This window comes from Cygnus olor, chromosome 3 (genome assembly GCF_009769625.2).
Source record: "Cygnus olor isolate bCygOlo1 chromosome 3, bCygOlo1.pri.v2, whole genome shotgun sequence".
NCBI classification, from domain to species: Eukaryota; Metazoa; Chordata; class Aves; order Anseriformes; family Anatidae; genus Cygnus; species Cygnus olor.
The window spans coordinates 27,502,821-27,528,077 of record NC_049171.1 but is presented as its reverse complement, the minus strand read 5'-3'; the positions used below and the strand labels follow the sequence as shown (position 1 = coordinate 27,528,077).

Below are 25,257 nucleotides of genomic sequence, written 5' to 3'. Positions count from 1 at the left end.
ATTTTTTATAATTTTAGCTGAATCCAACAACTAAATTCTTGCAAGTTCTGTGAAAGCTGGAGGTATGATTGAGACCCCCATTCAGATAACATAGGCAAGTTCTTCCTCTAAAAATTTTTAAGACCACCTGAGGAAACTGAACATACATGGGACCTGATGAGATGCATCCCAGGGTCATGGCTGATGTAGTTGCCAAGCCACTCTCTATCATATACGAAAAGTCCTGACAGTCAGATGAAGTCTCAAATGACTAGAAAAAGAGAAACATCACTGTCATTTAAAAAAAAAAAAAAAAGGCATTTAAAAAAGAGGACCCAGAGAACTACGAGACCAGTCAGCCTTACCACCTTGCCAGAAAGATCCTCCTGGAAGCTATTTTAAGGCATATTGAAGACAGCAAGGTGATTTGACACAGCCAGCACAGCTTCACCAAGGGTGCTGTCCAATGTCATGTCTGACCAATCTGGTGGCCTTCTGTGATGGAGTGACTACATCAGTAGACAAGGGAAGAGCAACTGATGTTGTCTACTTCTGTAAGGCCTTAGATATGGTCCCACAAAACTTCCTTGTCTCTAAATTGGAGAGAAATGGATTTGATGGGTGGACCCTGATGGATAAGGATTTAGCTAGATGGCTGCTTACAGATAGTTGCAGTTGATCTCTCAATGTCCAGATGGAGGTCAGTGACGAGTGGTGTCCCTCAGGGCTCCATGCTGGAACCAGTACTGTTTAATATCTTTATTAATAAGATAGACAGTGAGATTGAGTGCACCCTCAGCAAGTTCGCAGATGACACCAAGCTAAGTAGTGCAGTTGACACAACAGAAGGAAGGGATGCCATCCAAAGGGACCTTGGCAAGCTTGAGAAGTGGGCTCACATGAAACCCCATGATGTTCAACAAGTCCAAATTGTAAGGACTGTAAATTTAATCCAAACATCATGCGAACCATGTCAGGAAAGAAGATTTATAGCAATCTGCTAAGTAATAAAAATCATTCTTTTTAAGGAGTTCAGTAGATGTAACCCAGTTCTTAGTACTGTATACACTTTTTGGTATGCATATGGCATACTTTTTAGGCTTAACATACCATAGCTTTGAATCTCTATGCTTCCTCATTAAGATTGTTTACTGAAAATAAATTATTCTTTTTAAAAATTGCATTAACATTGTTTGATATCCTCACAGTGTGTTTGCCTTATGTTGAAATGTCTTCAACTCAGTAATTATGTTGTTTCACTGAAGTCAGAAGTATTTGTTATTTAAACACAATATTTGATGCATCAGAATTGAGGAGAGGTTAATACAGTGAAGATAAACTATGTGTTAAAGTATCTGACTAACACAACAGTTGATGCAGCAGTGATTGTTATAATTAATTTTTCCAAATATTTTCAGTTACAGAGCATAACTTTCAAAAATCTATACCATCTGGCTGAAAAAAATCCTCATTTAGCTACAGTAGAAAGGTGGTATTTTGTCTTCAAAACAGCCCTGTTAATTTTTCACTCAGTGTCACAGAATAACCAGCTCTTCTAAAGAGGGATAAGACAGTTTTAATTTTAGTGTCAGAAAGGTTTGATAAGGTGTTCAGTGTCCTGTATGTAAAAAACAAAAACCAACCAAACAAATGAAAACCCAGAAGATTTACACTTTCTGGCATCAAAGGGGCATGTCTTCCCTGGGACTCTTACGAAACTTACGTGCAATGAATTTTGTTGTCTTAATTAGTTCAATGTTTATTTGGTTGAATTCAAATTAAGAATGTTAATTTTGAGTAAATGTGTCCAAACAAGAGCTAAATACAATTTAATTACTCCACTTTATAATTTGTTTTAAATATGTATATATTTAATACCACTATGGAAACAAAGCCTCAGTCATTCAAATAGTTCCTTCTTCTACAGTGTATCCTATAGTTGTTCACTGCTGGATTTTTCTGTCATTTTAAATTTGTAGAAGATGTGATTGCAACATATGATACTTACTTGTGAGATATCCCCAAACTGGCTAGCTCAGGTGTATAGCTTGAGTAGCACTATCTGTAGTTAAGGCTATTATAATCTCCATAGCTGTGGCACTCCCCACAGGTATTGACTCTGCCAAAACTTTTCTGTGTTTCCTTGGAAATTCATACCAAAGTAAAGCTATGTTCCCTCTGAACTGAATATTTACACTCTACCTGTCCCTTTCCTTTATCACGAGAATGTGATAACCTTATGTATAAGAATAGAAAAGACTGCAGAAGGCACTATCCCTTGCCTAAGTAATTAATAGAACACAAAACCTATAGAAAAAAAAAAAAAAAAAAAAAAGACATGGAACAGTCCATCTCTTCCTGTTAATTTCTTCCTTGATCTTGACCTGGGGTAGTCAAGGACAGGAAACTTCATCTCCCCCTGCAGTTTCTAAGCTTCTCTCTTGGCCTCTTGAGAGTGCCCATGCCAAGCATGGTCAGAAAGACAAATTATACTCATCCACAGTTTCACAGTTTTCCTGACTCATTCAAATATTTCTAATAGATTAAATATATGTTTCTATCATGCATCATTCAGATACTGAAATGTTATTTCACATTTTTCACAAAATGCATGAATTAACATTCATACAGTTCTTGGTCTTTCTCTCTCCCCTCCCCCCCCCCCCTTTTTTTTTTCTGAATTGCATGTTTTTCATTTTACATAATACCTGTTTTTAATGTGATAGTGTACTTTTTCAGCAAGCTATGGAAGAATGTAGTCAGACAAAACTTCTTAGGTTTGGTGATGTGTTCCAATTTGGTTTGGTTACTACAGCTCAAAGCAATGTGGTGTTTGAATTAGCTGGGTAGAAAGGGTAAAGTCTTCCTTTGTTTCTCTTCATTCAAAACACTAATTACGTTTATTTGAAATGCTGTGCTTCCTATCTTACAGTTTTTAAAAAGTGCTTTAGGATAAGGAGTGAATTCATGCCATCTCTCTTGTATGGATATAGTAGTAATCGATAACCATGTCTCAGTCCTACAGGGAGAGATTTAAATGATTAATATTTCTGTGCAATACTTCAAACACTGAATTGTTTTGTATATAGCTAATTCTGTTTTAATGCAAACATTGCACGGAGTTTAAAGAGTCTTAAAACTTTAATCTAATCAAGATGAAGCTTTAGTACAGTAGAGACAGTACGTTTCGGTTTTGGATTTAGACTGTAACCAAAGTACGTATAGCTACATCTACACTAGCAACTAAAGCAGCACCAATGCCTGTTAGGCTCTGCAGCCAGCTGTTATGATCTAGCCACCTCCATAGCATTAAATCTCATATCCTCTTTAACAAGATAACTTCCTTAAAAATGAATCTAGGAAGTAATCCCTGGATGAAGTGAATTCCCAAGGGCTGCTTGGTGATGGAGTGTGTGAGTGCTCATGGACTGGTCCAAAGCCTCACCTGGGCAGGTGTAACAGTGTTAACAGTGCAGATTCCCAAGTACTCTGCTGAGTTTGTCTCCTGGCACTCTTTATTTGCATGTATGTAGTCTGTGCATCCCTGTCTGCTCAGTGGTTTATGAAGACAAATTTGAACACAAGCCAAGGCAGAACCAAGAGCTTGCTAGATTGTGAAACTGCCAATGGTGCTATGCCCACTTGCTCCAGTGCAGAGAAATGTAAACATGGCTTTTGCAAATCTCTGCAGACACGTAATCCAAATCACAATATGGTCATTACATTGCAATTATTTTGAATCAAATGAGCCAGAACTCATCAACACAGATCTTTGAAACACAGGAAACAGTCCTGTATTGCATATGATATATTCTACAATTTAAATTTTATCCAGTTTAATGTTGAAATTGTCCACTTTATTTTATTATTATTATTATTTTTTAATTTTATTTTTTTACAATTTCCTTTGGGTCACTGCTCCCTAGTATAATGTAACTCAGTACCTTTTGTCAGTTTTTAGCTTCCTTGTATCCATCTATATCCACTAATTTTGTTGTGTAAAAATGGAATTAAGGAAATAAAACAGAAATTGATTATTTGGCAAGGGTAGAAGAGAGACATTATTCCAGAAGTTTGTCCTAAATGCAGTGTTCTATTTTAATAATTTTAATATTTAGTGGGTTTTATTTTTAATGGGATAATGGGATTGAAATTGTAGTTGGAACTAAAAGGAAGATGACTTGATTAGCTGTGTATAGTCACTGTAACCAAGTAAGAATTCATACTAATTAGCTGAACGTGTTAAGAATTGCTAAATGATACAGCCTAAGACAAAGAGCTAAGAAAGAAACTGTTTAAAAAGGGGAACATATACAATGTGTTTTTAATTCTTTTTTTTTTTCTGTCTTGTATTTTCCAGAAGTACAGAGAAATGTCAGTTATAAGAAACCATTTTGTATAAAATGGAAAGATATTTATAGCTCTTAATAAATTACTCTTTCTGCTCAGTGCTTGATTTGCAGTATTTGTTTTCAGATATGCTGTACTAAATTTTGCTGAGAGACACTGGTACATTGATTACCTTTACTTTTCAGGTCAATGGGAATGGTGCTCTGCTTACAAAGAAATGAGAGATTACAGTAAAAGATTTTTGATGGAGTTCATTTAAGATGCACACACTGATTTGTATACGTATGAGTTTACTGCCAATGACATTAAAAAAAATCCTTTTAGTATAAAACAATAAATAATGATTGGCTCTGAAAGCTGTCATTTAGCAGTTTACATCAGAGCACTTTAAGGCTATTTACATAAAAATAAAAAGAAACTGAGTACATTAAATGTTTCATTAATTTTCTTTAATGACATAATTTTCTCCAAAGTATACAGTAGGTGCAGAAGATGCAAATTAAGAGTAATTATGTTATTGAAAGGATATTTTTGTCATAATTCCTTAAGACTTGTCATAAATACCATGCTGTAAACATCACTGAATCAATTGCTTTTTTGATTCCTTGCTTATCTTCTCCATATCCTTTAATTTTATATTAAACAATTTGAGTGCTTTTATATTAATAATAACCAGTTCTTCATCACATTGTAACTACCTTTCGAAAATAGTTATTAAGGAGGTTGTCAGCCACCTCAGGCCTACAACTTACAATTGCCTCAAAAGCTTGTAATGATAAAATAAATACAAAAATATCTGGTTTACAGATAAATCTTAATGTGTACATTAAGACACATTTTCACTTCTTCAGTTTGTCATGGTGAATTCTGTAGTGTCATGAATAAATTTGATGCTTCTCAATGACAAAGTAAAAATAAGAAATGTTAATTAACATTACTGTTAGAAAAGGCTATACATCAGAAATGCATTTCAGTTTAACTCAATTATTTGTCTACATGGCAAGATTATAAACTGTCATCTTTGAAAATATTTAGATGTGCAGTCACCTTTTTTTTTAGCTTAATTCTAATAAGGTATACGTCAGACCAATAAATCATTGTATTTTTTTTAATTAATAAATATGAAAAAAAACAGGAAGAATCCCATTCTACACTCTCCTTTTTCCACCAGACTTAGACCAATATGAGTGTGAAAGCTATTTAAGAATCCGAGTGCTAAGAAATAATTCTATGGTAGAGTTACATCCATATCAGTTACATTATATCTATATACTATTCATTAAAATATGGTCATTCATGAACAAATAAGTAGGATTAGGGCTTCAGCCTAATTATTTATGCTGTTTGAAGAACTGTAACGAATTCACTTATTTATCATATTCTATCTGCATGAAATAATAAATATCCATTGACAACTCCCACTGAATAGCGGAAGGAAATGTGCATCTGTAGATAGATGTAATCAATTTTTCAGGGATGATAATTTATTTAAAAGAAGAATATGATCTAATTTCCATCACTGCTGTAAAGTGTTGCATTTGAGTCTGGAAAAAATCATGTACATATAACTATAGTGGACTGTCAAAAATCGTATCTTCAGAGATTAATATTTTGATCAAAGCATACTCCAAATATCTATTTTTTACCATGTCAGTTTAAGACAATTATTTTTGGAATAAAATGTAAGAATTCAGGAAATTAATGATAATTACTTTTGTAATACAATGCAGTATCAAGAAAAATTTGTTATTGTTGTTGTTTGTTTGTTTCTAATGACTTTTGTACATGCCAGCACCTAATAAAAATAGAATGTGACTTAAGTGAAAGGGGGGCAATATTTGCTAAAATAAGACATGCTTAAGTAAGACATATTACATTATCTCAAATTATTGCAACATATTTCAAATCACATTATAATCCAGTTGCTGCATACTGTGACTTCAGTGCCCCACAACAAGACCATTACACTGATGTGGGTTAGCTCTTGATTCCTATGCAGTCAGGTATCCAGTTTTCCAGCTGTGACCAAAACTGGCCACCTAAAAAGGAATATGAGTACAGTCAAATGGTGCAGAGAGATGTCCCCAGAGTATTATCCCAACCTCCAACAAGAATGCCCTGAGGTCAAAGTATTTTCTCCTGATGAATCTGTCAATCACTTTCTAAACTCTTATTTGGAGGAACCATACATAAAACAGCTTTCTTTTGTTGGTTTTGAGACTGTCGCTTGCTAGGATCCTTTGATGCCCCCCTCCCCCCCCCCCCCCCCCCCTTTTTTTTTTTGTGCTGTGGAAGAAGCTCTGGAGATCAAGTCCAATTGACTTTATTCATGCTCCTTATGGTTTTAGGGATCTGTCATTGCTCTCAGTTGTGTTTTTCAAAATGAATTCTCCCTGCTTAGGACTCTAGGTGACTCCTATTTTGTCAATCTCTGTACAGAAACATCATTTTTTTGCCCAACTTGCCCAGCTGTACTCTGGCTTATCTGAAACGGGGATGCCATAACTGTGCATAGTCCTCAAGATGATGCGGTATTACAGATTTATAAAGTAGAATAATGATATTCTTTGGTCTTTCCTTTACTCCTTCCCTAATAATTTTTAACATAGTACATACAGTTCATTTTTTCACTGATGCTGAGCATTAGCTATCTGTTATTCTTCCTGATATCATTTCTGAGGAATCAGCACACCATATTATTTATAAAGGTGAGATGTCTTTCCATGTATTTTACATTTATTTACATTGAATTTTATCTGTCATTTTATCACCAAATGTCACAATACATAGGTCTTTACTGCCCCTCTTGCTTTCAGTCTTTCTTTATCATCATTGAAAAAGGTCTCACTGTACACTGCTTTTTCTAGCTAGGGCCTCCCCCTGGATCCCTGCAGGACTCAACTAATGACTTCCTCCCAGTGTGAATACTCACCATTTACTTCAAATTTCCAAATCCAAATTGGTTAACCAATATTTTATCCTTAAGAGGGCCTTCCTACTAATCCCATGTCAGGCTGGTTTCTTCAAGAGCCTTTGATAAAGAAACTTGTGAAATATCTTTTAGTAATCATGTATAAGGTGTCAGCTTACTTTCCTTTCCATGCTTGTTTGTTCTTTAGAGAACAGCAATAGGTTGGAGGCATGATTTCCCTTTAAAATAGCCGTCATAGCTCTTCACTTCTTTGATGTTTTTATTTTCCCATGTACTATTATTATTGTTTATTCTGATTTTCAGTAATTTAATTGGAAATTCTTAGGAAATTTTTGTTGCATTACCTTCTTCCCAAGCCACCTGTCAAAATTTCCTCCATTATGAACCCAGATGCAGAGAAAAATGTATTTTATTTTTGAGCTCTGACCTCATCTTTCTTGAATACTCCTTTTATAGCCTGAACAGCTATTAGCCCTACAAACTTTCTTTCTGGTTTCTAAGTCTTTGAGAAATATTTTATTGTCAATTTTTATGCCTTCTCCAAGTTGTTCCTCAGATTATTTATTTTACCCGATTTCTGTGGATTTTTTTAGGCTGATAGGGTTTATGGTCATTTCATTTTTCCTTCTTTAGATACAACTTCAGATTTGTAAGGGATACTCTTCTTGATTCTAATAATATTCCTTTCCTGATATTTAAATGTCTTATTTCTTGCATTTTCTCGATTTTTTTTTTCTGGGGGGGGGGATAGGGAGTATGGATTTTTTTTTTAATATGAAATCTATAATGCTTTTCATATCATATGCTTTATATCATATGCTGCTTCCCATAGCATCTCTTTATTATTTTCATTTTTGTGAGGGCCTTTATTAAAGAAAAATTATGTACAATAGTATCATGTTTTGTTCTTGTAGAACTAATTCATTATGACCACTCTTGCAGGATGGCTCCTTAAATGTTATATTCAAAAAGAATATGTCAAGACCAGATGCTTCGTGGTTGTGGATTCCAGTGATAGTTCCATGAGGGAGTCAGTGGCTGTGTTACAGTCTGAGGCAGGCTGTTCCATGAGAATAATTGAATTATTCCATGCCCTGCACATGTAACCTTTTTGATTTTTAGGCTTATTGCAGCATTTCACAATACTGGTCAGGTGGTTCCTAAAACAGATTTAATATATATATATATATTTAATGTAGTCTCAGACTCTCAGTCTGTCTGTTTGGTCTTTTCCCTGTTGATTAAGTTAGATTGTTAATCAGATTTTATTTTCTTTAACATCCCATACCATTCTTCCTTAAGCAATGATAGCAGCCAGGTATCTCATTGTTCTGTTATCTGCCTACCTTCAACTATGTTTCCAGCATCCTTTTTAACTACAGATGCCAGTCTTCATCCTGTTTATTAAATCCCTATTGTTTGTGTAACATGCATATGTAGCAGTTTTTTGATTTTCTACTTTGAATGTTATTTAAATGGTACTTGTAAAGCAGCTTGTTCTGGCTGCTTTCCTGGTTTTTCTTTCATTTTCAGTCTTCTGTTTTATGCAGTATTTGAGAATTTAGAGTTCCTGCAGCTTTTTCCCTAGTGGATATATAATTGAAAACAATCTGCTCTTCCATGCCACTGACATTCTTCCACTTTTCAGATTAAAAGCTTTTAAATGTTATTCTTGATTTTAAAAGCCAACAGCTGGATCCTTCATTCTTCAAATGAGATCTCTTCCTTTTGTATAGACTCTCCCTATCCTAGAGGTGTCCTTGGTTTCAGATGAATCTTAATTCTTCCTCCTAACAACATTATTTCAGCCCATCATTGGAGCTTTGGTTCTGTTGTAACAAGACTATTGCACAGAATGCTACTGTGCAGGTCTTGAGCATGTGCAAAGAAGAGCAATGAAGCTGGTGAAGAGATTAGAAAACAAGAGTTATGGGGAGAGGCTGAGGAAATTGGGTTGTTTAGTCTAGAGAAGAGAGGGCTGAGGGGAGACCTCATCACTCTATTCAACTACCTGAAAGGAGATTCCAGTAAGGAGGATGTCAGTCTCTTTTCTCAGGTGAAAAGTGATAGGATGTGAAAAACATGCCAGAGAAGTTTAGACTGGATATTAGAAATAATTTTTTCATGGAGAGGATGGTCAAAGATTTGAATAGGCTGCCCAGGGAAGTGGTGGTGTCCCCATCTCTGAATATATTTAAGAGATGTGTGAACATGGCACTGAGGGACATGTTTTAATGATGTGACTCAGTAGGTCAGGTTGATGGTTGAACTTCATGATCTTGAAGGTCATTTTCAACATAGATGATGCTATGATTCTAAGCCATAGACATGTAAGCCATAGACTCCCAAGGGACTAGAAGTTGCCATTCTGTCCCTTGAAGGATCTAGGTACTGAACACCTAGCTCTCCAGAATTTATGAATTTCAGAAATCTGTGTGTGATACCAAAATTCATGTAGTTAATGAAATGAATGAGGCATCTAAGCTGGAGATATACAGCAGCCCACACTGAGCGTCTGAGGCTGGAGGCAGACAATAGAAAGTGTTAAAACAGACTGATGCGTTTAAAACTCTTACAGAGACACCAGCAAGACAGCTGTGTCAGTTGTGACATGAAAGTGAGTTTCAGACTGATCCCTCTTCCTACATACCAAATTAATTACTTTGGTATGGCTAACTGTGTCACTTTCACCCTTCCAGGAGAACATACCTGTCTTCCTTGAACAGCTGGAGCCTGGGACATGCTGTCTTGGCAATGTAAATGAAAGATATTCATGGCCATTTTTTCTGTTGGTTGATATCTTTTATACATATTTTCCAAACACATTCACCCTTCCTGAACTTTGTAGATGTGTAGAAGAAGGGTAATTACAGTGGAATAAATGCTTAAAAGTTCAAACTAAATAGTTTTTATATATACCCAAGGCGTTTCTTAATCAAATTTGATATTACTTCTATAAAGAGGGAATTTGATATTACTTCTATAAAGAGGGAATCAGATCTTAGACTGGAGTGCAGGGAGAAGAAAAAATGCCACCAGTTAAAACATTAGCAGATCACTTAACGTTTTATTAGGTAGGAGCATCCCAGCCACAGTTTTGTTCACTGTGGATATGCTGTATCACAATTGTAAGACTTCCTTCCTGGATACTCTTTAGTTATTACAGCCTGTCTTATTCAAAGACACTCAGGCCCTCCAGCTCACTCCTGCCAGCTTGTTTTTCACATACAACGTCTTGTTCTTCTTTCAAGGCGTTGCCCTGAAAATACTTTTTTCTGTCTTACCTTAACTATGTCTAAAGGACAGAAATGTCACTCACAAAGGCATGCCATCAGCAAAGTATGACATTCTCAGTGCTTTAGATGTTTTTGACACTCAAATGTCCTAAAACTCAGTAACGTCTAGTTTTGTAATGAGACTGAGTAGGTGTTCCAAATAGGAATTAGTGAGAAATAAGTGCTATCAATTTGGCAAAATTACAAACATCGACAAATACTGGTAATGAAAAAGTCACATTCTTTGTATACATATTTAACACAATGGTGGATTTTTCATAGTTAGAAAATCAGGTACATTGATATCAAATTACATAGTGTTAACATACGTACATATATGTTAAGTTTGCTTTTACATTCAGCAGTGTTAAATGAATTGGAAATTAAGGGACCAGTTGCACTGGTTACTGCTACTAATATCAGTAGGAAGAAGCTCTGCAGACCCTCTGTTTGGCATGCTAGAGAACAGAACAGCCAGAACCATTTCAATTTAGAGAAGGGAGTGGATCTTTCCACGCCCAATACGGTGGTTGTGTAAACCAATGGAAAGCCATCCATGCAAAATGATGGGTTAACACAGCCTTTTCTCCTTCTTTAAGTTCACCATAGCAAGCAAAAAATTAAGTACCAGTTCAGGTCTTTGAGTTAACACCGTATTACTTAAGTGTTTTCACCTTGTAAATATATTTTTTAAAAGGTGTCCTCCTCTTAAAATATTTTTAAAATATGTTTTAAAAAATGTTTTAAAACAACAAACAACAATATAGAAAATGTAGAGAGGGAAAAAATGAACCAGAATTTTGTAAAATGTTTTTGAGTGCTTTTCCAGACTGGTTTAATTTCTGTAGAGTGATGTAGATGTCAATCAATTTAAAGTTATGCTTTGCTTTGATTATAAACATGACTTGAGAATAAAATGAATATTTGCATAGTGCTTAGTATATGTAAATTGATACACAAATGCTGCTGTAAGTATAATTACTTCAATAACGCAAGGCAAAATCCAGTTGACTAACACAGTTTTTAATTAGATTAACATAAACCATTTGTGATTTGATACAATGCTTTCTGCAAAATTAAATACTACATGCATGTATGCTAAATCGGTTCACTAACATTTGGGTCCAAATTAAGTGTCATTATATTTTCATTGACTAAAAAGAAAATTGAGTTTTATGTCACATTTTTACTAGTCCGATATCAGTAGCATATATTTGAAAGATACATTAGTTTTATGGCTGAGTATTCAACCCTAACATATCCTGATTCTTGTTGACTTAGAATTTAAATTTGCAAATATAGCATCTGGCAAAGAGAAATCTTTCACCTAATATGAAATCATATCCAGCTCAGTTAGACTAAGATATGCACTTGAAAATCCTACTGCATTGCAGCTCCTTTAGATCTTCCTTTTAAGTTCCAAATTCTGTAAGTTAGAAAAAAGTTGGTAGGTTGCTGCCAGTTAGCAAAGAGCAGATGGTGTTTATTACTGTGACCAGTAAATTGTGTATCTGTGGGAGTAATAAGCCCAATTAGCCAAATGTTGATTATGCTTTTAAGTGTTGTAGTCTAAGTACCTATTTTCATACCTGTGCATATGCTGAATATAAACTTATTTAATTGTGCACTTTGGAAAAAGCTTGGTGGTGCACTTCTTCAGTCTGAATTGTTAGCATTCGTAGAAATATCATTTTATACAACATCTTTCAAGTGAGTCAGTCTTACCTTGTATTTTACTTATTTTTAAATACTAAAAGTTTACTGTCTCAGGCTTGGCTAAGATGAATGTGAAGAGATTTTTTTTTTTGTATTTTTTTATTTTATTTTTTGTCCTACAGAGGCCCCTTGCCCTTGATTTAGTAGAATATGACTGTTGCATAGTCTGATTTTGCTTTGAAGAGATGGATATTTTTAGCCTAGCCTACTCTGCCATTTTTAAAAATACTGCTCTATTTGAACAGTCGTTCACTAAAGAGCAGTCTTCGTAGACACGCGTCCACAAGAACCATCCCTGCTTAACATCAGCCTTGCACAGTCCTTTGACTAAGCTGGTGAAACAGAGGTAAGCTTAGAGAAAATCAGCATCTGGAAATGTGTGTAGTGTATTCCATTCTTGAAATGCAGACAAAACAGGGCCAAAAGGTAAAATGCAAAGATGAAATGTGACTTAAAGATTCTCTTTCCCATTTCTGAGGTGAAAAAGCAGGCTACTGTGTATTCCTCTTGTCAGCAGAACCTGATCTTACTGCACTTACCTTGAATAAGTCCACTTTCATAAGCAAACCAGTGATTTTAATTGCAGTAATTTCTTCAATTACACACTAACCATTCAAATAAGCAATAGTAGCTACATACATGTAACAAGGTCTATTTCTTTATTTATTTATTTATTTATTTATTTATTTTTTTAGCATACTTGACAGCTTAGGGTAAATATCATGTCTTTTTGTGTCTGTACAGTGCTTGGTACGTTGATTCTATCTATCTCCACAATTAAAATAATAATTAAAAAAATGGCTGCAGTGAGTCATAAACCCCTTAAACTTGTTAATTGCAGATTTAATATAGATCCGGAAGTCTAATTGGCTTCTTGGATTCTTCTCAATTACCTCATGTCAAAGTTAAAAACAGAATTACACAAAATGAAATGTTTGGGTGTGTGACAGATTAGTGGATTATAATAAATCATACTGCTAATGCATGTATTAGAGAAATATTTATTCAAATTTTCCTCAGTTAAGTCATTACATTTAACTGAATAAAGACACATCAGACACCAAACAATTACTTTTTAAAAACAGATAAAATATTTTAATTCTAAGGTCCATTTAAATTCCTCTATTTAAATGCCACAACTTGTTACCAAATTCTGACAGAAAATTGCTTAAAATGAAGAATGAGGGAATATTTTTGTTATCTCAGTATGGACTTGTATCTGGAGGATGTTTGTCTAGAGTCACTGACCATCTGTTTCATGGAGTTATGCCAAAAATACATTTTCACTGTAGATTTAGATGCTTGCTATGAGCTAGGAAATTACCAGACAAATACTGCACCATCTTCTTCAAGCACACCATAAATATGTGCTCCCAGCACTTTTTAAGATAAAAAATGTGTAATAAAAATGTTTATTTCTTAGGTAAATCTTTCAAACGTGGTAGTTTTAATGACTCTAACTTTGTTACTCAAATTTAATTTATTCTTGAGGTAATTCTGTTGATTTAAACCAGAAATGAATTTGCCCCTATGTTTTCAAGAAGCTGTATTTTTCCTTTGAGCATTTCATTTTGAGCCCATCTTTCTCCCCATGAGCTAGTATCAGGTTTCTTCTCCAATCATATATGAACAGATCAGACACAGAGTGCTCTGGAGGATAGGGTAGCCCTGTCTTTTGGTTCTGGGACCCCTGTAGTGAAGTCTCAGCAGTGCAGTAGTCTTAGAAAGCATTAGAACGTCTCCTTTGGCGTAGGTCTCCAGAGCCCATCTAAAGAAATATGTTCATTTTCTTCTTCTCCTGCTGTCTCCTAACATGCCCGGCTAAAGTAGAGCCGTGCAAAATTTGACCCTTCCAAACTTGTAAGCTCTTCTCGAGAGGCAGCAAACACTACAGTGCCAGAATTAAAAATAATATTGCATTCCTATCTGGAGCAGTAAATGCATTTTGGAAAAGCTGAAAAATACTAGATTTTGAAGAGGCATTGGGATAAGCAACTGTATACAGAGGGAGAACAACTTGTCCATTTCAGGATTTGCTAAGCTTAATGTGCCTATAAAGTAATGAGGGAAGTAAAATTTTCCTTCCTAATCTTCCAGTGCTACCTTTACACAAAGGGAAGTCCCCTATGCGTATCAAAAGGTGAGACAGTCTTTAACAAATGCTATTCTAAAATGATTGAAATATCAGAAGTCCTAGAACAGGGTGAGAATAAACAGGTCTCAGTCAGTAAGGTTTTACTCAGGAGTGGAAAATGCCTTTGTCTCCTCTCCTTTTTCTTTAGCACAGGACTGAATTTAGATAGGAAAAATATCTTTATTATTATTATTATTATTATGGTGGTGGTAGTGTTTTTTTATATATATTTTTATTTTATTTTATTTTATTTTATTTTATTTTATTTCTTGAATAGAGAAAGATTTTTGTGAGAATAAATATCTCTGAATATGGAAAGACACTTTGTCCCGCCACAAAGGAGCTGATAACAAATGGTGAATAGAGCATACTAAAAAATAACAAACCTGCTTTGTGTTGCCCAAGCCACTGCTATTTCTCTTTTGCTGTTTATAGGATTAGAAGAAATTAATTTAGTCTCCCTGTTCAGGTCTTTGTGTTGCTTTATCTTACAGCTGGAAACACTTGCCTGTCTCATTCCTTATTTATATGTTTTGTTGCTTTTCTGAACATTTATCTGTGTATAGAACAGAAATAGTCACTGACACATACGCTTTTTCTGAATGACAAACATATTCCTTGCTTTGCTTGTAAAACCCGATTTAAATAGTATTTGTAAAATATGAAGTGTTACAGTTATATCAGGGAAGTATTTGGGCTACATCAAACACGGAAACAATTATTCTTCTAAACATAAATGTTCACTTTCTATCAATCATTGTATTAAGTTTGAGGCTTGAATGTTAATGCTGTAAATATAATGCTAGATTTGTTATAGCTATAACTGTGGTGTCCTGAGATGCTCAAAATCTTTACTAAAACTAATGGAGATTTTTAATTTTGAAAGCACTGCAGGTTAGAGCTTTATGTTGCAACATAGGATAATAAAATATGATTACTTGCTGTTTGATTGTCAGCATTTTTGCCCCCATGTGCAGAAGGGAGGTGGAGAGGAAGATAGGTATGGTTTTAGATAGGATAGGACTTATGGGGAGCATTTTAATTCATAGTGCTTCTATATTATGGAGTAATTTTCTGTGTACTTCTGACAGTGCCACGTGGCTCAACAGGCCAAGTGGTGTCCCCAGCAAGGGTGACTTTCCTCAGCCCAGGGTGCCTCATGCTGCTGGCTTTGGGGAGACCCCGCCTGACCTCACAGCCTGTGGGACGGTCACAATATTCCTTTGCACTTAAAAGCAGAGCAGCAATGGCAGCCCACCTGGTTGTTACAAGAGAACTGAGCATTAGGTGGTTAGGTTATTCAAAAACAAGCTTATTACATTTGGAGAGAGTCCTGTGTATACAACCAAAGTAAAGATTCAATGTTTGATTACTATTTTGGGCATTAAAAAATGAGGTAGCAATGAAAGTCACAACTGCTATCTGCCTAGCTCCTTTAGCTCCATTTGTAGCTGTCAGGTCATTGAGACTGCTCCAGTACAAGGAGCCACAGACAGGTCCTGGACAGCTGACTTGGGATACTTTACAGTGTGCCAGCTAGCCTCCTAGGATTAAAAACAAAGACAGGATTAAAAACAAAATTAGGATTAAAAACAAAAACAACAAAATTTAGTCATAATCCTCTACTTGTACAGAAGAAAACAAACATACAAAAACAGAGTGTGGCTGAATCTCTGTCATAAAATTGGGGCTTCGCAACTTTTTTTTGTTGTTGCTTAATTTTAACAAAACTTTCATTTTGTAGTTTGTTGTATGAGGCATTGATTGGTCCCTTGTCATTAGAAGCTTACTATATTAGTATATGTATGCAGTTCATACACAGTTCAATAGGATAGAGTATAAAAGTATGCTGGTGTCAGCTACAGCCTCTCCACAGTACAAATTCACTTTCTTTTCCCCATCTTATATACAACAAAAATACAGTAATGAAGCTGTGTCCATTTACCTTGGATGCCTTCTTTAAAGTTCAAACTCCCACCTGTGTTCATTTCCAGGAAAATTTACTTTAATATGCCGTATACTGAAAAAACTTCCTCTTCAGTTCACCACACCATATAAAACAGATATTATGTAAATATAAACTTACAAATATTTGTTTGTGTGTTTATTTACAATTCCATAATAATGCTGCTGATATTAGGACTTTAAAAAACAATACACAACATCGAGTTTGAAGAAGGTAAGTTCAACCATGGGAGTGAGAATACACGTGATGATCTTGATGTATTATAGTACACGTAAGTCTGTCATAACAATGTATGTTAGCTATGGGATATATTTTAAGAACTAATTATTGTACATGTTTTTAACAGCACAGGTTATCGTTAATCTCTGGCATTCCACAGGTACCATGCAAAACAAACATATCAGCATAATAAATGCTGACACTGGGAGACGGACTGCCTATGCTGTGCTCCAGCCTGACAACACCTTGTTAGTTTTAGGGATTGTCTTCTCAGTGGCTTAACCTGAAGCAAGTGAGGTGTGTTGATGTGCAGCATGGGAGGGATTTTCAGACTTCCAAGAGTTTTATGATTATAGACTAGTGCTAAAGATAGTTGGCAGCCCTAGAACTTTCAGATGCTGGCAAGACTGAGGACAGTGGTAGAATTTCTGATATTGTGCACTGGCTTTTCTTCAACTTTAAAAAAAAAAACAAAAATAAGAGCAATTCAGTTTTTCACTTGTAACTGCTTGCTTCCTGATCTATGTTTTCAGAGAATATCTAGAAGGTGGATGAAGTGTAAATGCGTGTCTGATACATAATCGATAGAATTAAAATCCCTTGCCACTTATTTCGTCTGAAGTGATTAAAATCCACTTTGTACATGGTTTATGTTGGCCATACTGCTCCTTTGCAGCAATATTTCAAGGTAATTATTAGACAGTTTATGACGTGCTTAAGTATAAATGTTCAGCATAAATCTTCATAGACTGTAGTTTAATAGTTTTGCTCCATTCAGAGAGCTAACACTGTCGAGCTTTGGCTGGTCTTCTTGTAGGCTTTTCCAAGGTTACGTAGCTGTATAGCTCTTTCAGCTTTTGAAAGGCATCTATTCCTAATATTTAGAGACACTGAAAGCATAATTTCTGTCTGGTTCTACTCTGATTCGTGAAGTGTAAGTTGTACAAAATAATTCATCCTGTAACAACCATTCTGCACGTAAGCGTGTTCCCTGTAGAGATGAGACAGTTCTGCTGTTCGCTCGACCTTCTCTAATGAGCCTTCACATGCATGAGATTTCATTTTTGAAATCTTACTTCTATCAATAGATTAAGTCCTAGGGCTAATATATAGTTTCAAATTAAAGATGCAATTCAGTCCTTGCTGTTTCTTCCTCATCCTTAGGCTTATTTCCATATGAAATTTAATAATTCATCTGAAGCCAGCAACTTCTTCCAAGTAAAGTTGGCCATGGAAGATGCATAGCTAGTTTGAGTACAGACTTCATATTGTTTATATCATGATGATTTAAAAGGGTAGGATTTGTTGGAAAAGTTGTTAACTTTTATTAAATCAACACATAGAGTTGGAACAAATTGCAAGCACACATGCCTGAAAAATGCTTTTTTGAGCTTCAAAGCTCTGTTTTTCTGCAGCTGTACTACTTGCTACTTCCCCTTAGACATTTCACCTTGCTGAAATCAGTTATGTTAATTTAGGTGGAAGTAGATTTTGCTTTACATGTTTATTTTTCCTCTGATTACATATTATTTTCTTTGATGATATAACCAATATTTGAAGGAAGTTGCAAGTAATTTGTAATTAAGAAACTGGAACAAAAGTTAGCTTGAGTTCCAGGGTATCTGGCCTGATTTTGTGTTTGGCTGGTATATATGCATGTTAGGTTCTTGCTGGCTAAAATGGAAACAACATTCCCCCAGATCTCCTTTTTAAGATTAAATTTAAAATAGCAGGTAGTGCAAAACAGGGTATGTTACAACATCTCTTCTCTCACCATCTCCCACAGTATTCTCCTGAAGAAGCTTGCTGCTGATGGCTTGGACAGTTCAGTGGGGGAAGAACAGGCTGAATTGCTGGGCTCAAGGAGTCACAGTGAATGGAGTTCAGTCCTGTTGGCAGCTGGTCACCAGTGGTGTTCCCCAGGGCTTGGTACTGGGGCCACTTTTGTTTAACATTTTTGTCAGTGATCAGGATAAGGGGATCGAGCGCACCCTCAGTAAGTTTGCAGATGATACCAAGTTAGGCAGGGCTCTTGATCTGCTTGAGTGTAGAAAGGCTTTGTAGAGGGATCTGCACTGATAGGCTGAGTCCAATCACAGGACACTCAACAAGGCTAAGTGCCAGGTCCTGCACTTGGGTTGTAACAATCCCATGCAACAGTATAGGGTTGGGGAAGAGCTGCAAAGTTGTCCAGTAGGCAAGGACCTGTGGGTGCTGGTTGGCAGCCAGCTGAGCATGAGCCATCAGTGTGCCCAGGTGGGCAAGAAGGCCCATGGCATCCTGGCCTGTGTCAGAAACAGTGTAGCCAGCCAGTCTGGGAAAGGTATTGTCCCCTTGTATGCGGCACTGGAGAGATCACACCTTAACTATTGTGTTGAGTTTGGGACCCCTTACTACAACAAGAATATTGAGTTGCTCAAACGTGTGTAATGAAACTTATGAAGGGACTAGAAGGAGTTGGGGTTGTTTAGTCTGGAGAAGAGAAGGCTGAGGGGAGACCTCATCACTTTATTCAACTACCTGAAAGGAGATTGCAGTAAGGAGGATGTTGGTCTCTTTTTCTCAGGTGACTACTGATAGAATGTAAAAAAAAACGTTGTGCCAGCAAAGTTTAGATTGGACATTAGAAATATTTTTTTCATAGAGAGGGTGGTCAAGGATTGGAACAGTTTGCCTAGGGAAGTGGTGGAGTCCTCATACTTGGATATACTTAAGAGATGTATGGACGTGGCACTAAGGGATGTGTTTTAGTGATGTGACTCAGTAGGTCAAGTTGATGGTTAGACATGGTGATCTCAAAGGTCTTTTCCAACCTAGATGATTCTCTGATTCTCTGATTTGATTCTGTGTTCTTTCTAGAGGTTCATGTGTAGTTTTGACACCGGTATGTCCTGGATTGCTATTCTTATTGTCATGTTCTTCATCCGATTTTTCTGCTAGTTCTGCTCTAAAATAAAAACAAGGAAGTACATATACAAATGCACACCTTTATCCTCAGCTGAGCTTACTTTTTGTTGAAAGACAAGCCAGAGTACTGTCTGTTCAAACTTGATCATAGTTTAGAAACATCCTAAGCTAATACTGATGGTTCTCAGTCAAATTCCAAAGACAGAATGCCATAGAGTTTATAAAAGATTTTGGAAAGCATAAAACATATTAAATTGAAGAAACTATTGACTGCAGAATAAACAAATCACTGTTACTTTATAACTCCTCCCCTTTTGTTATTTTTGTCAACATTACATTAGCACCCCATTTATTTACTGTTCTGCCACCAAATTTTTCATATAGATCTCTCTCCTCCCCATACATATAAAACACTGTTGTATGTGTCACAGTACCTGTGCAGTGTTTAAGAGTATTAGCAGCATGCCAGGCAAATCACAGTGCTCCTCAAAATCTTCTCAGAAAACAGCCTGAATATGTACAGTGATCTATTATTTGTATGATTAATTCAGTTGCTGGCAAAACAGACATTTGAAGCTGATACACAAAACAGCATTTATTTTAAAATCAATATGTAAAACATCAATTCTTAAAAATCCATTGAAAGATCTAACTTTGCAGAATATATTACTTTGCCAATAAAGCTGGCTAAGTCGGGAAAGAACATATTCATTCTCTCAGTTTCACCTGTCGTCTAGTAAGAAAAGTTCTTGTTTTAGTTAGCTAAACCTAAGCAGCCACTGATTATTTCTCTCCTAAAGATGAACCTCCTAGGTTCCAAATAAACCATGAATGTTTTTAGTGATAAAAAAATACCTCCATTCTCCACACTTCTATGTATTAGGCCTAGAAAGAAAATTAAACTTTTCCCTTTAACCAACTCCTTTATAAAGGATTATTAACTTTTCAAAAAGGTGCTCCTTGGTTTAAAATAGTTCTCTGTCTTACTTTCTAGTTCAATTTTGTTGGGAAATTGCTTGGACCAAGAGGAAACTCCTTGAAGCGGTTACAAGAAGAAACAGGTGCAAAAATGTCTATCTTGGGGAAAGGCTCCATGAGGGATAAAGCAAAGGTACTGTGTCTGGATTCTGACTGCAATCAGTGTTGATACATTTGCTCTTAGCTGTTACACTTAGATTGCCTGTCTACTTATTAATGGCTCAGTTAACAGACTTAAGCTAAACTTTGACTCCAAAGGCTCATTTGTTTTTTTCAAGTTACATCAATTGTTTAAATATAGTTTTTCTCTTGCTACGCAAACCTTCCCGGATAATTGTGGACCACCACAGTTACTGTAGTACCACTATTGTTTAAATAATTAACACAAAAGAGAAACCATCTTCTTTTTTTCTGAGTGAAGCTTGTTTCTCCTGAGAAAGTTTAACTTTTTAAGATTACTGCTGTAATGCTGATGTACGTTAATAGTTTTTCTCTCTTTTGTTTTTTTAGGTTTGCTCTTGTTGTTTATTTAGAGAGGTAACATTTTAAAAAAGCTTGAAGTTTTATTCAGGGAATAGTTTTAATAAAGACAACAAAGTGTAAATTTTATTTAAATGTGCTTAGAAATGCACAATAGATAAAGAATCTGTATTTGGAATCACGTCTATTGCGCCTTAAGTATTTATTCATAAAGTCAAGTCATATATGTGTAAGCCAAAGAGCAAGTAAGTATACATTGCATTGTGGCACCTTACTTTACAGGCTGTGGAACAGCAGTATAATGGTCAACACAGAAATAATGACTACTAATTTCACTGCACTGTATATTGCCTTTAGTAATGCTGTGCATTATTCAGCTTTCCTTTCTGTCACCTCTATCATTCATCTCAGTAGCTAAAATAATGAAAGAAATAACATGCCAGAATAAAGGAAAAGCTAATCAGGATTTTACCATTTTTATGGTTGGTGTTATTTGGTCTTGGTAATGCGTATCAGCAGTCACACTTGCATTATGCGATCTCCAATGGCAATATTAAAAATAAAACACAAAAAGACAAATTAGGCACACAGAGCATATTTCATTTTTTCAGTGCTTTCTTTATGACATTGGGCATACTCACACTTCAATTATCTATTTAACATTATATTTTATGATAATAAATGTTGATTACACTACAGATTGTATTTTTAGTTATTGACAAGTAAAATATTTTATGACTTCTGGCTTACTTCTGGAATTATAAAAAACGACTGCCTGGATGAATGAAAGTGAGTGCTGCTTAGTAGCAGTAATTTGCATCTGTACTATGTCTGCCAGCTCCATTCTTAGCTACCCACTCAGATTATTATTGCCAAGAGATGCAATTGCCCAGACAGGGAAGTGTGAAGAGCTTGTTACCAGATAAAGAGGTTTAAGCACATAAATAGACAGACAAAGTCCTCTGATTTTGAGATTGGTGACTCTTCTTATCATACCATTTGAATTTCGTATGATCATAACAAACAGTGCCAGCATGCCAGTTATTACATTCACTCATGAGTATGTCAGTAGAACAAGATTCAATTTTTATTTTTTTTCTCTTTGTAGAATATTTATGCCTAAAGTTCAATATGAAGTTTACTGTGAACTTCATGGAAAGTCACTCATATAAGAAAGGTGTAAAAAAATGAAGTTCTAGAGTAAAGTAACATTAAATATGGCAGTGATGAAAGCAACTTCTGTAAAGAAAGCCTCACAAGCAATTTACTTATCTTAATCCAATTTGGACATCACTGACTCAAAAGAAAATGAAATGCCTATGCTCTTACAGTGAGAAAGGAATTGTCTGATCTCTGTACATCACTGTTAGCAGTTCCAAGCAAAAGACACTGAGAATGGCCATGGGATGGATAATAGTTGCAATTCAGAGGGGATTTTCTAGGTTGAGATTCTGGTAAAACTAAAGAAAATAACTGTGAGCACAAATAATAACCTAGACTGCCACGGCACTAAGGAAAATGCAACTTGCTCTGGTCAAAATAGTTTTCTTGCTTTAAAACAAGCTCACTAGCCTCTTTTATGCAGCACTTTTTATGGAATTAAATACAAATTACCAGAGTCTGGAGGCTTGCTGTGGTTATTTCATACCATACTAGAAATCAATTTATGTATATGGGCTGATGAATCTTCCTTCTGGAGGAACTTTCAGGAAAAATCTCTGTAATTGCTCTCTGTTAACTAGAATATCCTTAGGGCTGTCTGTATTATGCAATGGGCCATACCAGTCCCCAAGCAGACAGCAGGCATGTGGGCTTTTCCCCTCTGGTCCAGTGCAGCTGACTGCTCTGCTGCATCAGAGCAACAGAAGCTGAATTTCAGTGATATGCCTGATGGAAAAGATTAAATACTTTTACACCTGAAATCCTCACTTAGTGTTCACAAAGGAATGATTTGTGTCTTTTTGGTACCAAAATGATGGTAGGCACATGCTTACCTCTACAATGAACCACTCTGGGCATATTCTGTAATTTCAGGCAAGGGGAGCTGCAGTTCCCAGTTCTGGGAACCTCCCTCTGTTAAGGGTGGTTTATCTGGTTTTCAGATTTTCTTTATTGTTAAAAAAGAAATCTATGTATAAATTCCAAAGACTAAGGAACTGAATTTGTTCCTTTTTCAAGCCTCAGGGGACACTGTTGGTAAGAGTGACTTGAATTTTTTGCATATCCACTGTTCCTACAGTTGCATAGGCAAATTAATTTGAAAAATCAATGCAATTTACTAAACATGAATAATATCAGCAACTCCAGTTGTGCACTAAATACCACAGAACTTATATACATCTCACAGAAAACTGTGTTCACAATTTTTGAAGAGATGCCCAAAAACAACTTCGATGATTTTGCAGCATATTATTGTGGATATAAGAAAAATTTAATCTTTGTGATCAAGCTAATGCCACTAGTTCAGCAGAAGTTTACTTTGCTGTAATGAACACAATCTGTAGGGAAAGATCCTACAGAGTTCTGATAGGAAAAACAAGCTCCATCATGAGATGTTGCATTACCTCTAGGCACAACAAAAGATGATGCTGAATTTTAGATACTTGTTCTTTGCCCTGGTCAGGCCTCACCTGGAGTACTGTGTCCAGTTCTGGGCTTCCCGGTACAAAAAAGACAGGGATCTCTTGGAAAGAGTCCAGCAGAGGGCCACAAAGATGATACGGGACCTGGAGCATCTTCCCTATGAGGAAAGGCTGAGAGACCTGGGTCTGTTCAGCCTGGAGAAAAGAAGACTGAGAGGGGATCTTATCAGTGTTTACAAATACCTTGAGCGTGGGAGACAAAGGGATTTGGCCAACCTCTTTTCAGTGGTTTGTGGGGACAGGACAAAGGGCAATGGCCACAAAATGGATCACAGGAAGTTCCGCACCAACATGCAAAAGAACTTCTTCACAGTGAGGGTGATGGAGCACTGGAACAGGCTGCCCAGGAGGTGGTGGAGTCTCCTTCTCTGGAGATATTCAAGGCCTGTCTGGATGCCTACCTGGGCAACCTGCTCTAGGAAACCTGATTTGGCAGGGGTTGGACCCGATGATCTCTTGAGGTCCCTTCCAACCCCTACTGTTCTATGATTCTGTGATTCTGTGACTGTGATTCTGTTCCTTTTGATTTTGCATGCAGAACTGTACTTTTAATGTTGGCTATAGCTGAACTTTGAAGTATTTGTTAGCTGAATAACTCCATTTATTTTTAAATCATAAGAAGGTATTGTTCAACATGATGAGCATAGTCACGGCTTCTGAGAATTGTGCCCATCATAAGAGCGCAGCCAGTTTCCTTTGAGTTCTTAGGACAGGTTCAGCTCTTGGTCAGTCTTGGTGACTGACGTGATGCCATCAAAGCACATCATTCCTGTAGTAATATAGTATTATAAATATGCAAAGACATTCTTCAGAAGAGGTAGTGATGAAATTAAGCATAGTCATGTTAAGTTGCTTGGCTTTTGATTCTTTTCCACTTTTTTTTCTGCTTTTTCCTGACAACATGGGAGGGAATTGTAAAGGTAAACAATCAAACTGAAGTGACAAGAGAAATCTCATTACAAGTAGAATTAATTGATTGCTTTCATACTTACATGCAGATTTTCTGCTTTTCAACCATACAATGAATGATTTTCACTGCCGTTAAAAAGAAAAAAAAAAAAAAGTATGCAGGGAGGTGGAATAGCTTTTTCATTAAGCTATAGTAGAAAGAGCATGGATTCTCTTTAAAAGAAGCAGGAAAACATGTAGTGATGTTTCTTAAACACTGATTTCTTCAGTGAGGTGCCTGAAAACAAGATACCAGAAAGACTTTTTTTTCAAGAGAGAGTACAATCTTAGGGCTTGCACTATTTCTTCAAAATCCCTGGTCTTAGATTATTTATATGAGTAGTAGTAGTATTTTTATTCACACTAATTATATACCAATATACAATAAATATTCACTAAAGATTAATAGTATATGTAACTTGTCTTTGTATTTTGTAGAACTTTGGAACACTGTATGTCAGAAATCAAAATGGCAATGATTTAATGCAGATGGGACCCGAAGGAACATTTTGGTAGGAAAGCAGAACATTTAGGGACAGAGATAACAGAAACATACTGGTGTTATAGAACTTTCATTAAGGGCTGCATTACCTAACTGCAGGTTGATGGAACCTGGGGAGAATATGTGGGAAAAATTGACACCGTCCTTCTTCCCCCTCCACTTTGCCACAAGAACTCCCTACTGAGTGGAGAGAAAATACTGATCTGAGAGTACATTGTTATGATGTCCT

At 36.0% G+C, this 25,257-nt stretch overlaps 1 protein-coding gene across 5 annotated transcripts in view; it reads left to right on the top strand.

The window, feature by feature from the left end:
- The window catches only part of KHDRBS2 (KH RNA binding domain containing, signal transduction associated 2), a 359,602-nt gene that overhangs the window by 103,529 nt on the left and 230,816 nt on the right, over nucleotides 1-25,257 (top strand). For all 5 annotated transcript variants that reach the window (XR_005818562.1, XR_005818563.1, XM_040553046.1 and 2 more), the window contains exon 3: nucleotides 20,473-20,589. Coding sequence is in view for 3 of the 5 variants with exons in the window: in XM_040553046.1 (XP_040408980.1) it covers nucleotides 20,473-20,589 (117 nt within the window). In the remaining 2 variants the exon portion in view is untranslated. The remainder of the gene's footprint in view (nucleotides 1-20,472; nucleotides 20,590-25,257) is intronic.